This window comes from Chenopodium album, chromosome 3, assembly GCF_948465745.1.
Source record: "Chenopodium album chromosome 3, dcCheAlbu1.1, whole genome shotgun sequence".
Classification (NCBI taxonomy): Eukaryota; Viridiplantae; Streptophyta; class Magnoliopsida; order Caryophyllales; family Amaranthaceae; genus Chenopodium; species Chenopodium album.
The window spans coordinates 72,493,703-72,507,798 of record NC_137836.1 but is presented as its reverse complement, the minus strand read 5'-3'; the positions used below and the strand labels follow the sequence as shown (position 1 = coordinate 72,507,798).

General features: G+C 37.2%; 3 protein-coding genes across 3 annotated transcripts; all 3 read left to right on the top strand.

Moving 5' to 3' along the window:
• Positions 1–4,198: 4,198 nt before the first annotated feature.
• On the top strand, positions 4,199–4,966 carry LOC145625326 (protein FAR1-RELATED SEQUENCE 8-like). Its single transcript, XM_081678385.1, has one exon. The coding sequence runs from the start codon at positions 4,199–4,201 to the stop codon at positions 4,964–4,966; it is 768 nt and encodes a 255-aa protein (XP_081534511.1).
• A 4,700-nt stretch (positions 4,967–9,666) lies between these two features.
• Positions 9,667–10,451, top strand: LOC145616287 (uncharacterized). Its single transcript, XM_081670985.1, has 4 exons — positions 9,667–9,766; positions 9,847–9,916; positions 10,004–10,102; positions 10,206–10,451. Exons 1-4 carry the CDS (start codon positions 9,690–9,692, stop codon positions 10,296–10,298), a joined length of 339 nt encoding a protein of 112 aa, XP_081527111.1. The 5' UTR covers positions 9,667–9,689; the 3' UTR covers positions 10,299–10,451.
• Positions 10,452–12,377: 1,926 nt separating this feature from the next.
• LOC145625325 (protein FAR1-RELATED SEQUENCE 6-like) lies at positions 12,378–13,737 on the top strand. Its single transcript, XM_081678384.1, has 2 exons — positions 12,378–13,379; positions 13,447–13,737. The coding sequence occupies exons 1-2, from the start codon at positions 12,378–12,380 to the stop codon at positions 13,735–13,737; spliced, it is 1,293 nt and encodes a 430-aa protein (XP_081534510.1).
• The last annotated feature ends 359 nt before the right edge of the window (positions 13,738–14,096 follow it).

Genomic DNA, 14,096 nt, shown 5'->3' with positions numbered 1-14,096 from the left:
ATATACATTCTAACAACTGTTTTTCATAACAAAAGTAACAACCCTAGCTTATAATGTGCATGCTTTATCCATAGTTGAAACTTGTAAGTAGAAGTCACAACTGACTAGAATGATTAGTTGTAAGTAGAAGTAATAATTGACATTTAAATTTTAAAATACAAAGGAGTATTTTTTTTTTTGGTAAAAGTTGTCAAATTATCCTTGTAGAGTTATAGTTCCAATCTATTACGGAGTATCTATTAATTAATGTTAATTAGAGTTGTCAAACGGGTCATGTCGTGTCGGGTTCGTGTTCGTGTCGATAGATGTTAAACGGGTTGAAAAACTCTTGACCCAAACCTAACTCATTTATTAAACGGGTTGAAAACCCTTGACCCAAACCTAACCCGCTTATCAAACGGGCTACCCTTGTAACCTTTTACCCATATAGCAAAAGTACTACAGGAATTTAAAATTGGTTGCTTTAGCAGCACAACTATGCATAAGAATTGTCCCAAATTAATAGTCAAATTTTAATTAACAAAAGTTGAAATTTATTTTATCCGCGAAATTAACCGCCAAAAATTACGTAAATGTATACTTGGTGCCAAGGCAATTTACAAAATTACAAGTTTAGAATAAAATTTTCCATTTTTTTACTACTTAATTAATAAGTTAATCGTGTCGGGTTCGGTTAGCGAGTTGTCGTTCAACCCATTTATATAATTGGGTTATGCGTGTCGGTTTCGGGTTGAAAATTTCAACCCAAACCTAACCCGTTTTATTTCGTGTCGGGTTCATGTTGACCCAATTATGTAAACGGGTTGAGAATACTTGACCCAAGCCCGCTTATTTCATATCGAGTTATCGTGTCGTGTCAGCTTTTGACAGCCCTAATGTTAATAATCTTATTGAAATGGGTTAGGTTGTTTGTTTAATAGATGGTAAATTGGCTTATGGTGTGATTTTGATTATTTATCGCAATTCAAATTTAGATTGTTTAACGAAGGTCATGACATGTACCCAACATTCATGACATATATTTGCATGGTCAAACCAACAATAAATGCAACTAGTGACAAAACAAGTGACGGAGCCGTTAATCATTTCCATCCAAGTTGTATACTTCAACATGTGACTAGGATGCTGATTGGGTTGCTTACTGGACTCCCTCAAATGCAGCAAGCTGATGTGGCAGCGAAGATTGACAAAAAACGTTAATCATGAAGATTAACTGGGCAGCCCTCAATTTTAAATGCAACAAATTGGATATGGCTCAACCAATTTTCACAAAATTCTCAACATCTTGGGAGATAAACTTGAGAGCAACTATTAAGAGTTGTCATCATCACCACACTTTTGGCTATATATACATCCAAAGGTGAATGGATTCTCTACAACAAATTACACCAAGTCACCAAATTAAAACCAAGTCACCGTAGTGTATTAGTGTCCGCTACTATTTATGACTTGCCTTCTAGCAACAGCCCATGAAGAGAGCTGCTACTTGAAGGTCTCGAACCGACACCCGCCATGGAGCCACGGAGGAGCACCACCTACTTGACATCAATAGCATGAGGAAGCCGTCACACCACGGGACACAAACGATGCCACACTAGAGGGAGCTACCAGGATACGCCACGCCACAACAACTTATTTGACGTCACGCCCGCAATAGCTACTTTAATGCCACACTATATGGACTTGTCAAGCCAAGCCACACCACAACAACTTACTTGATGCCACGCCGCAACACCATGCCAAGAAGATGAGGATCCAACATCGAAAGTCGTTGTCTTCGTCGATGCCTTTGCGATGACTTTTTTTTTTCTTTTTTTTTGCTTTGTTTTGTTTGCAGGTTTGTGATCTTTGTTCCATGGAGAGCCACCATCAATCTCGGAAGTCTTGTGTCTCGACCAGAAGTGCACCTCATACGGACGACGCTGCTAGAGCATCGACCACTCATCAGACTCTGAAACTGGTGCGACACTACGGAAGACGTACAACACTGCCGGAACTACTCTTTCTCGCCTCACCACATCAAGCCGCACTATAGAGCCTCGACCCTGAGTCTTTGAGACACCATGCCGGAGTTCATCACCCAAGTCTTGATCGCCTCACATTGGAGCTACGTCAAGCCTCTCGTACATCTTGGACGGACAGAGAACTAGACGAAGTATTTCTCGTCGTGGGTATCTACGCTCGCTTTAATGGCTGAGAAAGAAACTAAGTGGAGCACTTCTTGTTTATTAATATCATATCGAACACTTGATATTAATTTCATGGTGATCATGAAATATTAACAGCAAACGTCACAAGCCACGTGACTGACATTTTTTTTTTTAATCATGAAAATGGCTATCATGCTTGGATCATGATATCGATGTCATTTTTGTTTTTTTTTTTTTTTTAAATGATGATCATGATCATAATAAGATCATGACATCACGTAACTCCCTCTTTTCTTTTTCTTTTTTTATTTTTTTATTTTTTATAATAGGTGCAACAAGAACAACTTCCTCTGATCGACTTTTACATGAAGTAGGAGGCAATAACGATAAATCTTGATGGGAGTTTTATTCATCATCCATGTCAAATCGAGTTTGTTTATTTGACTTGGTGATGTAGTGCTTTCTTCAAATCTCAAGAATGGTGGACTGCTGGTGCTTCTGCAGTCTTCTCCCGATCTTCAAAATTCGTCAAGGAAATCATCTTTGCCCCCTTTAGATGTTGATGATCGTCTAATCAGATCTATCTTCACGATTGGCTATCGTAAACTCCATCATGAGCTCGAGTCACCAAGTCTTGGAATGTTTTGGGTTTGATTCCCTTCAAGATGGAGCGAGCCCCAGTTGCTCATCGTGAGAAACAAGGTTGTTCCTCACAATGGCAGTTTTGAAAATATTTTGATGTTTTCCACTTACTGAGATGCTGAGTTGGATTTCGTGGGGACAGCTTATGTGTCAAATTGGTTGAATAATGGCGTAACAAGAAAACGGAATAACAGAATTAGCTGAGCTCCTCTCACCACTTTCAGAATTAGCTCACAGTTCTCCTCAACTCTATCAGAGCTCCTAACCTCTCCTCACCTGCCCAGATGACTTAATTGGGTCTTCAAGTTGTCGGAAATCCGTCGAAGATAACAGGTTGGTGAAGTTTTCTATTCTTTCTTCTTCGTCCCTTCATGTTAATTTTTGTTCTAATATGTTGTTCTGGTTCCAGAGTTTTGGTCAAATTGAATTCACAATTGAGACCGAAATCAGAATAATTGAAAGTAATAGGGTTATGCGTTGACATTCCTATGTTGAAATGGTACAAATTGGCTGAAAATGGGTGATTGATTTTGGTTTAAAGGGTGTAAAATGGAAAATATGCGAATGTGTTGTTGTCTTGTTACTACAAAAACGTGTTGGTGTTGTCTTGGTCGATTTTTCATACTTTTTTTAAATTGGTTGTAGTTACACAGACTATGGTTGTTTTAATTTGTACAATAATGATATGTAATGCGATCTATTATAATGGGGTTTGAAGTTCTGATAATTGCTGATTGATTTTGGATAAAAATTCAATTCATACTTTATAAAACTGTGTTATAGTCTTGTGTGATGCCAAAACGTGTTGGTTGAATTGTCGTACTTTGTTCGGAGAGTTATGATTGTTTCAATTTGTATCATAATTTTGTTGGTGATCTTCTTTTGAAGGGTGGAAGTGAATTGTTTTTGATGTTATAAGAGTGGAGTTAAGTTTAGGAGGATATTCATATGGAGGGTATAGAAGACATAGTTCTTGCAGATAGTGTTAGTGAAGATGTTATAAGGGGCAGTAATGTTTGTGTTGGTGATAGGGGCAGTGGAGTTAAGGTAAGGAGGAGTAACATTGATATGTTGGAGGGTATTGATATGGAGGGTATTGATATGGAGGTTTTAGAAGACACAGTTGTTGCAGATAGTGTTAGTGAAGATGTTAACATGAATGTTGGGTATTTATCCCCCTTGAATACAATTCAGACAACTCACACTATGGTTGGTAGCAACGATATGGCAGTTGGTAGCAATGACATGACAGTAATTGTTGAAGAGCCTAAGGAAGGGATGGTCTTCCCGTCTTCGGAAGATGTTGAAGCCTACTATAAGGAGTATGCTGAGCAGATGGGGTTTGGAGTGTCTAGGGTTCAGGTGTAAATTGTAAGAAGGACAACAGGAAAAAAAGAATAGCTAACATGTGGAAGTGTGAGTGTTGGGGAAAACCAGACATGAGGGCTAGGAGGGAAGCCAAGAAGAGGGCAAAGGCAATGGTTGTTGGAGTTTCAGGTGGTTTAGTTGATGGGGTGGTATGTGAGGATCAGTTACGTCATATGAAGAGGACTTCGAAAAAGTGTGAATGTGAGGCCCGTGTTTATGCTAGAATGAATGAAGATGGCTTGTGGGGGTTGAAGACAGTGCACCTAGAGCATAATCACCAGATTGATCCAGCAAATTCTAAGCTTGTGAAGGAGTACCGCATGAAGCACCTGACCCCATCATTGAGGAGGACGTTGATGGATTACTATGAGCTAGGTGTACCAGTTTCTCAAATACACGGTTGCATGGCATCCAAACGAAAAGGACTGGACAAAATGCGTCTCACCGTCAAAGACTTACAACATGAGGTGTACAAGGTAAAGCGGTTGAAGATGGTTGGAGGGGACTCGGTGGCAATAATGGAGTTTTTTGGAAAAATGCAATCCGACAACCAAATTTTTTTCCATGTCCAACGGTTGGATGAAGAAGGGAGGCTTAAGGATGTGATGTGGGTGGATGCAAGAAGTAGGGTTGCTTATGAGGACTTTGGGGATGTGGTATGCTTCGACGCAACATACCTAACAAATGAGTACGAGTTCCCATTTGCGAACTTTGTTGGTGTGAACCACCACGGGAAATCGTTGTTGTTGGGATGTGCTCTTGTTTCTCATGAAGACTGCGATACTTTTCGGTGGATATTTCAGTAGTGGCTAGCTTGTATGAACAACAAAGCTCCTAGTGCCATTTTGACTGACCAAGCGGCAACTATGCGGAGGCCCCTAGCTGAAGTCATGCCAAACACGATTCATCTTTGGTGCATATGGCATATAATGAGCAAGATCCCTGAAAAACTTGGCAAGTGCGCACGGTAAGTGGCTTATGCAATTATTAGTTCATATTAGGTGTTGTTTGACTTCAATGAGTACAATAATCTGTTGTATGAGTTCAATATAAGTTAATTAATTTTTTTTTTGTTTTATTTTTTTTGTGAAGAGGAGTCTCATCTATTAGGCCTTAACAGGCTTCGGAATAAGAGTTAGATAATTATTGATCAATATAAGTTTAATGATATATGAACTGTTGAGAGTACAATATAAGTTTAATGATATATGATCTGTTGTGACTGATGCTGGCTAATATTTGGCCTTCAAATCTGATGTAATAGTTTAATGATATGCCAAGTTGGGTGCAGGATAAAAATATATGAACTATCAGAGCCAGAGTATTATTTTTCTGTTATTTTTTTTTTGTGAAGAGGAGTCTGATCTATTAGGCCTTTAGAGCAAATATATACAATAGCAAAATGATCAGGAGGCTTGGTGGTATACAAAAGATTGCTGCTAAACACACTAGACAGAGTTAGAGTCTTCAAGTTGCTGTGCTGTTTTGTTAAATATAATTTGCTTGCATTTGTGTTTTTTTCAAGATGTTATAGTTTTAGACCATAGTTTTTTTAGACATTGTATATGTTGTGATGGTAAATTAATTTTTGTCTAGGTACCAAGACTTTGTCAACCCCCTGAAAGAGGTGTATGAGAGTTTTGATCCCGAGGAGTTCAATACCCGATGGGCTGAGTTCATAGCGGAGTATAACTTGGAGGACAATGAATGGCTGCTGATGTGTCCATTCTATATAGTATTTTACCCCCGTCCCTTGGTCATAATTAGTAGTGTTTTTGGCTCTTTAGAGCCACTTTTATTACTAATTGGTGTTTTCTAGTGTTTTCGTAGATTTGGTTGACTTTTGCAGGGATTTATGCTTTTGGAGTATTTTCCCGAGATATTTTGGAGCAATCACGAGCACTGGAGAAGCACGACCAGATTTTATAGCCCAGGGCCGGTTGGAGCCATCGAACCGGTGATTAAGGGCTCGGTAGAGGTGATACCGGGGCGTTTGGACCGAGTATTCAAGACCCAAAGAGGAAACCCAGATTGGCCCGAAGAATTGGAGCCCAATCGAAGTCCAAATATTGGCCCAAATGATCCGCCCGGCCAAAAAGGGCGGGAGAAGCGCCCGGTGACGCGCCCGGCCGGGCGTGAGATTAGCTATTAAAGATAAAAAGGCGCGCCCGATCGGGCGGTGCCTCGCCCGATCGGGCATGTGTTTATTTAGGAGACAATTAGAGTCGTATTAATTTGTTTTAGTTTAGGATTTTTGTACGGAGTATAAATACTCCTCCGTAATACGATTTTAGGACGCACTAGTAGAAAAAGGCTCATTTGCGTCGCCATATTTGCGTCACTCCTTCTAAAGAACGAAGCAAATGTGTATTTTTACCATACTTTAAAGTTATTTGCGTCGCTTGTTATTAAAGAAGCGACGCAAAAAACAAATGAATGTTAGCTTTCTATCATTTGCGTTGCTCTTATTTATTAAAGCGACGCAAATAAGTTTATTATTTGCGTCACTCATTTACAGACAAGCGACGCAAATAAGGCAGTGAATAATTTGCGTCACTCTTTTAATAAATAAGCGACGCAAATAACAAATTTTCAGCATTTCAGATTTTGTTATTTGCGTCGCATTTTTATTATAAAGTGACGCAAATAACTCTGCTTTAGGTTTTCTGCGCTTTTTTGACCTTAGCTTTTCACTTTCACTAATTCACTAAACAGAGTTGCTTAATTTCAACCCTTCAATCCAACAAATTCGCCCAAAAAACACCCACAAATTCGCCCAAAAAACTGCAATTCCCCAGCAAATTCAACATCCAAAATCGCAATCAAGTTCAACACCCATAATCGGCAGCAAATCCGAGCAATTTCGAGCAAAAATTTAGACCAAAAACCCTAATTAATTCGAACCCTTAAACCCCAGAAAAATTGATTATTTTCGACCAAAAATCCCCCATTTCGAGCAAAAAATGTACTCAATTCCATACGAATTCGAACCCTAGAAACCCCAAAAAATTCAATTAAAAATCCTGCTGAAAAAATTCGAGCAATATCTGATATTTTCGAGTGGAAAAATCGCTTAATTTCGCCCCCAAAAATGTGAGGAAGTTCAAGCAAATTACAGCAATGTTGAATTTTTGAATTTTCGAGTGGAAAAATCGCTTAATTTTGCCCCCAAAAATCGATTTCGGCTCGACATTGTTGAATTTTAGAAATCAATTTCACCTATGGTAAGATTGCTTCTATTTATGTTCAATCTTTTCATGGTAGATAGAATGTAGCATTTAACTTGAACAATGACTTAGTTTAATTTCAGGTTTAGTGTTAGTTCACTAATTAGAATTTATATGGCAGATTTAATTGAATTTTTATAATTTTCAGTCATTGAATTTTCATTTGAGCATATTGCATACTTGTGAATTTCAGTCATTGAATTTTTGAAGTCAATTTTCATCTGAGCATATTGCACAGTCATTGAATTTATATGGCTGTTTTGCAATATTTTACTGGTTGCTTGTTTGCATCTTTGAACAGTCTGTAGAATAGCATAGTCATTTGAGCATATTGCATAGTCCCTGAAAACGGATATGTACCATACCGGCATACCCAAGCCTAAATAGCATAGTCAATAACGCATGAATAAATTGTTAACTTTGCAATTTAAGCCAGAAGTAACTTTTATAAACTAAAAAACCGAGAAGGCGTTGCATGATAAGCCAGGCCTCTAGCTTATGTCCTAATAGAGAAGTGATATTGTAATTGGAATGCTAGGCTTAATCATCTGGGATCTTTTCAATATTATGTACGGTATAATTATGGAGCAAATATTGAACTTTTTCTCTTTGGGTCTTTGACCTTTAGAAGTAGGCGGATACTTGTGAAGGTATCACAGCCTCACAGGTTATGTACTCAGCCTTAGTTTTTCTCTGGCGTGTAGGAAATTGTCTTTTACTTTCTCTATGTAGTTTAGTTAAGTAAGGAGCTTCTTATTACTTCATGTTATTGGCGTAGGAGTGCAGTCAACTTGACATAGTTGTTCACCTGCAAATCCTGCTTTTATGCGATCTGTTCTTCCACCCAGTGAAATACTATTGCACTGTTTTTGGGGCTTTTTTTTTTTTTTTTTTTGAAATACCATGGTTTCTTTGAAGTTTCAAACTTCAAACTAAAGTAATTTAATAGATTGTGTTCTTTTACTATGGATAATTGTTAGTGCTCCATTTGTTCTGCAAATTTGTTTGCATTTAGTCTGTAGATTTTTACAGTTGCTGTTTTGCAATATACTACTGGTTGACATCTATGATTCTTTGAATGTCTTATTAAAATTATTTTTTATCATTTAATTTTTTTGTAGGCATCATCATAATGGGCGATGGGAAGCACGAATTGGGTGCGTTTATGAGAACAAGTACCTCTACTTAGGCACTTTCAGTAATGTCCTGAACTCTATTTCTCTCGTGCTCGCTCTTGTTCTATGAGATTTAGGATCACGAGCACACACGCAAATACGTGGTCAGACAAAGTGATTATCATAATCACAGGGACAAAGATACTTAATATTTGGACTGTCCCTTTTGGTTTGGTCACTTTCTGTGATCATCATATATAGTATATGTTGTATGTATTCCTGTCCACTATAAACAATAAGATATAAAGGAAAGGGGGTGAGTACGGTACCAGTAGATATGCCATTAATTAAAAAATTGCTCCTACGGACTCACATGGCGTCACGTGAGTCAAATATTGTGAATACCTCTTAGGAATGGGTTGCTTGATCTGATTTTATGAAGAAAATTATTAGTATGATTAATTAATTAGGTAAGGTTTTGGTGAAAATTATGATCCACTAAGATTCCTGCTCTTTGCTTGAACCCCGTCACACCTGACTATTACATATGCAGTTATGCACCCCCACCTTTACTTATAAAGATATGTAATAAAGTCAAATTTTATCAGAAAAGAAAACAAAAAGAGGATTAAAGAATAGAATCAATGCCGAATAACAACTTTTATGTCACATGGCAGATTAAGTTGAATCAACTATGTTGGTTTAATATATGTAATTTTTTATGGCAGATTCTTAATTATGCGGAAGTGAATTCCACAAGTTGCTCGAGGTTCTGGTTGTGGACAAACGATTAAGGCGGTAGTACGCATACGAGATTGTCTTCACTTGTGGTATATATATCTGAACCATTCTTTGCAATATTAACTTATTTGTTCTGGTTGGTATAATGATTGTGAATTGTATGAGATTTTTAATTGTGATATAATTGATTGGAATTGCAATAATACTTGCATCATTGACTTAGATACCCGTTCAGGGCTTACTCATTAGGAGTAAGTCTTGAATAGTCCCCGGTTTGGGACTGTTCTTGAATGTTCTATCTCATTTAGGTGATAACTACTTGAATTGTTTTGGATCTAAGAAGATCATGGCTCACTATTTCCCGATTGTTCTCTGGGTACATATGTTGATAGCCGATTATCTACATTGTGTGCTTGGAGAATCATTGGGTTCTTTTGGTCTTATGCATGGCTAAGCGTGAAGTCATCATCTTTGATTCTTTGAGGCAGAAGCGAAATTTAGCAATTAAGTTTGCAATGACAAAGTAAGTCTAGTTTGTTATTAATGTCATGATTTTATGTGTGTAAGGGTAATATATATATGTTTTTTGTTTCAAATGTGTAGTGCTTTTCGAAGTTTTAAGGCATTAAGTGGACAATCTAGGGGAAGTAAATTGACATGGCATTTGGGACAGGTTACCTTAATTTCTGACCCTAAATTTTAGTTTCTTAATAATTGAAGTATAGCAATTTAATTCAACTTACAAATATATTACATGTAGTGTCCTCAACAATTGGGTGGACGTGAGTGTGGCTACTACGTCATGCGTTATATGTACGAAATACTTGAACATCACCATAGCAGTGAAGATCTTATTCAGGTATGAGTTGTCAAATATTTCATTTTTGTTTGATAAATACAATTTGATGTTAGCTACAATCTTGAATTAAAACTTTCCTCTTGTATATTTGTTGTGTTGATAGGATTTTTCAAGAACTACACCGTACACCGAGGAGGAGATAAATGAGATCCGAGATATTTGGGCAGAGTATTTTATATGTAATGTTGAACTTTAGATTTATCACTTAGCGCATGTTTGACTCTTGTTTTGGATTATAGGCTTGAAATGAAGTAATTTGGTTAATTGGTGTTGGGATGATGAGTATAATGTCTATGATATTGAGATGTAAATTATTGGACAGGTTGTTAATATAATGCCGTCATTCCCAATTTTATGGGTAAGCCAGGCCAAATTACAAAGGAGACTCTGCCGAAATTTACATTTGCATTATTCAATAATATTGCATTTTAATTTCAATTATATTAGCGTTAGCATATTACTTTATACCTAGGAAAACAGGTACTACAAACATATACAAGGCAATTATTATATTATAATTAAAAAAAAAAAAAAAATTCACCTCATTTGCGTCACTCCTATATGAACAAGTGACGCAAATAACAAAAAAATCCATTTATTGGAAGAGTCATTTGCGTCGCTTGTTTATTAAGGAGCGACGCAAATAACAAAAAAAGTTTATCAAAAGAGTCATTTGCGTCGCTTGTTTATAAAGGGGCGACGCAAATGACTAAAAATAAGTTTATCAAAAAAGTCATTTGCGTCGCTCTTTTATAAAGGAGTGACGCAAATAACAAAAAATAAGTTTATCTAAAGAGTTATTTGCGTCGCTCCTTTAGAAAAGAGTGACGCAAATAACAAAAAATATGTTTGTCAGAAAAGTCATTTGCGTCGCTTATTTATAAAGGAGCGACGCAAATGATAAAAAATAAGTTTATAAAAAAAGTCATTTGCGTCGCTTGTTTATAAAGGAGCGACGCAAATGACAAAAAATAAGTTTATAAAAAAAAGTCATTTGCGTCGCTTGTTTATAAAGGAGCGACGCAAATGACTCTTATTTGCGTCGCCCCTAGGAGCGACGCAAATGACTTAAAAGTCATTTGCGTCACGAGCAGTTGCGTCGCTCATAGAAGCGACGCAAATACACTATAAATGAGCGACGCAAATAAGCCTTTTTCTACTAGTGACGACTTCTTCTTCTCTTAATCCTTTCTCCTAGACTTTCTCTCTCTACTTAGTTTTCTCTCTCTCTTAATCTCTCTCTAAACCTTTGTTCTTATTTCTTTGATTAATTCCAGATTTATTTTGGTGACGATTTCTCTTCCCTTAATCTTAGTTATTTATTTTATTCCTTTGATCATGATTTATTTTATTGCTTTGCTTAGTTTATATTTAATTATGTGTGAGTAGTTCAATTTCTAGGGTTTATGGGGATCTAATAAATAATATGAAGGGGTAAATTATTGTTGTTGATTATCAATGCTAGATTAATTTCCTATTGATTGATTTAATGCTCTGTGACTAGATTAGGCCTATCTTTTATGCATGAGTTTGACAATATTGATTCAAGAATCGAGAGATGAGAATTAATGTTTAGGTCTAGTTTCAATAGGCAAGTTAATTTATAAATGGTTAAGTCAAGATTCGAGAGATGAGATTTAATACCGGTAATTTAATTGTGTGATTGTAATAAGTAGCGAGAGCCCTTTACAATCTGGTTAATTGATGCATTGATGATTGACTATTATTGATTGTTGGTATTGCATGATGATTTCTTATTGGATTGTTTTAATGTTTTACAATTGCGGCTTGTAAAAGTATAGCAATATTAAATTGATGAATTGAGCAGATGTTAATTTGATATTAAAGGCTATTTTCGATAAGGACTTAGATCTAGTAAATTGCGAGAGCCTGTTAGATCTATGTTGGTTAATAAATTGCGAGAGCCTGTTAATCATGTTATTTATGCAATGTCAATGATTGATTACCCTATTTTGCCCCGGAGTATTATTTATTGGTGAACCTATGCCCTAGATCCTTTTATATATTATTTTCTCCCTTTTCCTACTCTTTTTAGTTTAGTTTCATATTCAACTTTTAATATTGGTTACTTAAATAATTTAGATTATAATATTTAATTAGGAGTAAAAAGACTTGTTTCCCTGTGGAGATCGACCCTACTTCCCTATCTACTTTAGTTAGTGAATTAGGTAATTATTTTTTATTAGGGGATACGACTTTACCTTGTCAGCTGCATAGCCTCCACAAGGAGAGTCATATGTGGGTGCCTGCGTACATGAAGGAGTATTTCTGGGCTGGTATGAAGACCACACTAAGGGTGGAGAGCATTAATCGGTTTTTTGATGGCTACGTAAACCGCAAAACTAAACTCCACGAGTTTCCTCAGAAATATGACATGTCCTTAACTCAACGCGTGTCAGATGAAGTGAGTGCAGATGAACGTTGCTCGAAGTACCTAAGGAGGTTGGTTAGTGGCTTCAAAGTCGAAAAAAATTTCCAAAAGTTATACACAGACAACAAGTTTCAAGAAGTTCAAACGGAGTGTTCGAGATTGATGTATTGCAGCCTCCGAGGAAAGGAGGTTTTGTCTGAAAACCTTATTCAGTATTTGCTGATCGATCGTGTATGGATAGTACCTCCAGGTGCTAGTGAGGAGGTTATTATAGATAGGCAAAGGGTTTACCAAGTTACTTACTATCCTATGACTAAGGAGGTTCAATGTGTTTGCAGGAAGTTTGAGACAAGTGGCATACTTTGCAAACACTGTATTAGAATTCTCGACAAAAACGAGGTTGAAGATCTGCCACAAAAGTACATTTTAGACCGTTGGTGGAAGGATGTACCCCGTAAGCACACTAGGGTCAAGGTGTCCTACCATGATCCGAGCGACACAGAGAATGTGCAGAGATTCAACAGAATCATGAAAAAGTTCGAGCCCATCTGTGACACTGCTGCCATGCTCAAAGATCAAACAGTCCAAATTGTAATTGAAGCATTATCAAAGCTTCAAAAAGTTGTTAATGATTGTATGGAAAAGAAGAGTCAGGAACATGTTCCTGTAGTTAGCACACTTTCATCACTCGCTGAAGAAGACAGAACGTTTTCATCAGTCTCAATTCATGCTGATCCTATAGACCCATGTCCATCTGCCATGGTGCCTGTTATAAAGGACCCTATAATTAAGAAAAGGAAAAGGGGCAGGCCTAAGGGTTCAAGGCACAAATCGTTAGCTGAAACTGGCTACAAGAAACCCAACAAGAACAAGAAGCCTAGCCCAGTAAGATTTATGCTTTTATTGTCATTACTTTTTATTTATGGAATAAGCTGACTTGGATATCATATAGGATGCAGGAAATTGTGCTGAGGAGGGTGAAGAGGATGCGAATGAGGAGGATGAACATGCACCGACTGTAGGAATAGTTAAGGTAAAGGCAAAGGGAAAGGGAAAGGAAGAACAATGTAAGGGCAAGGGAAAGGGAAAACCAATCAAGGGAAAGGCAGAACAAGGTAAGGGCAAGGGAAAGGGCAAACCAATCAAGGGCAAGGCAGGAACAATTAAGGGAAAGGGGAAGGGCAATGCCGAACCAGATAAGGAAAAGGGAAAGGGAAAAGGGCACGGGCAAGGGCAATGCTGAACCTGTAAGTTTATACAGTCATTTATGTGGTTCCAATTAAATTATTTTTTATATCATATTTAACACATCACTCACAGGTGGTGAAGCATAAGGTGGTGAAACAGAAAAGGCTTGTGGAACTAATGGCCAACGGGGCGTGACTTGTAAGTTTGGATACTACATCAACCGGAAGGCATACGTATTCCCGGGAGGCGAACAAGTTTGCTGATGTGGATTTGTGCGTTTATTGTACTAAGCTAATGGTGAAGCGTTGTTGGTTAAAAAAAATTTAAATTAGTAACAAAAACCTAATGTCTGATCTATTATGAGTTGAGTCTTATGTGTTGAATCTAATGTATGAACATGATTTGAATCTAGGA

Coding starts and splice junctions, on each gene's coding strand:
- LOC145625325 (XM_081678384.1), top strand. CDS start 12,378: ATGAAGGAGTATTTCTGGGCTGGTATGAAGACCACACTAAGGGTGGAG. Junction 13,380..13,446: donor AGAACAAGAAGCCTAGCCCA/GTAAGATTTATG, acceptor GATATCATATAG/GATGCAGGAAATTGTGCTGA.
- LOC145616287 (XM_081670985.1), top strand. CDS start 9,690: ATGGCTAAGCGTGAAGTCATCATCTTTGATTCTTTGAGGCAGAAGCGA. Junction 9,767..9,846: donor ATTAAGTTTGCAATGACAAA/GTAAGTCTAGTT, acceptor TCAAATGTGTAG/TGCTTTTCGAAGTTTTAAGG. Junction 10,103..10,205: donor GCAGTGAAGATCTTATTCAG/GTATGAGTTGTC, acceptor TTGTGTTGATAG/GATTTTTCAAGAACTACACC.
- LOC145625326 (XM_081678385.1), top strand. CDS start 4,199: ATGTGGAAGTGTGAGTGTTGGGGAAAACCAGACATGAGGGCTAGGAGG.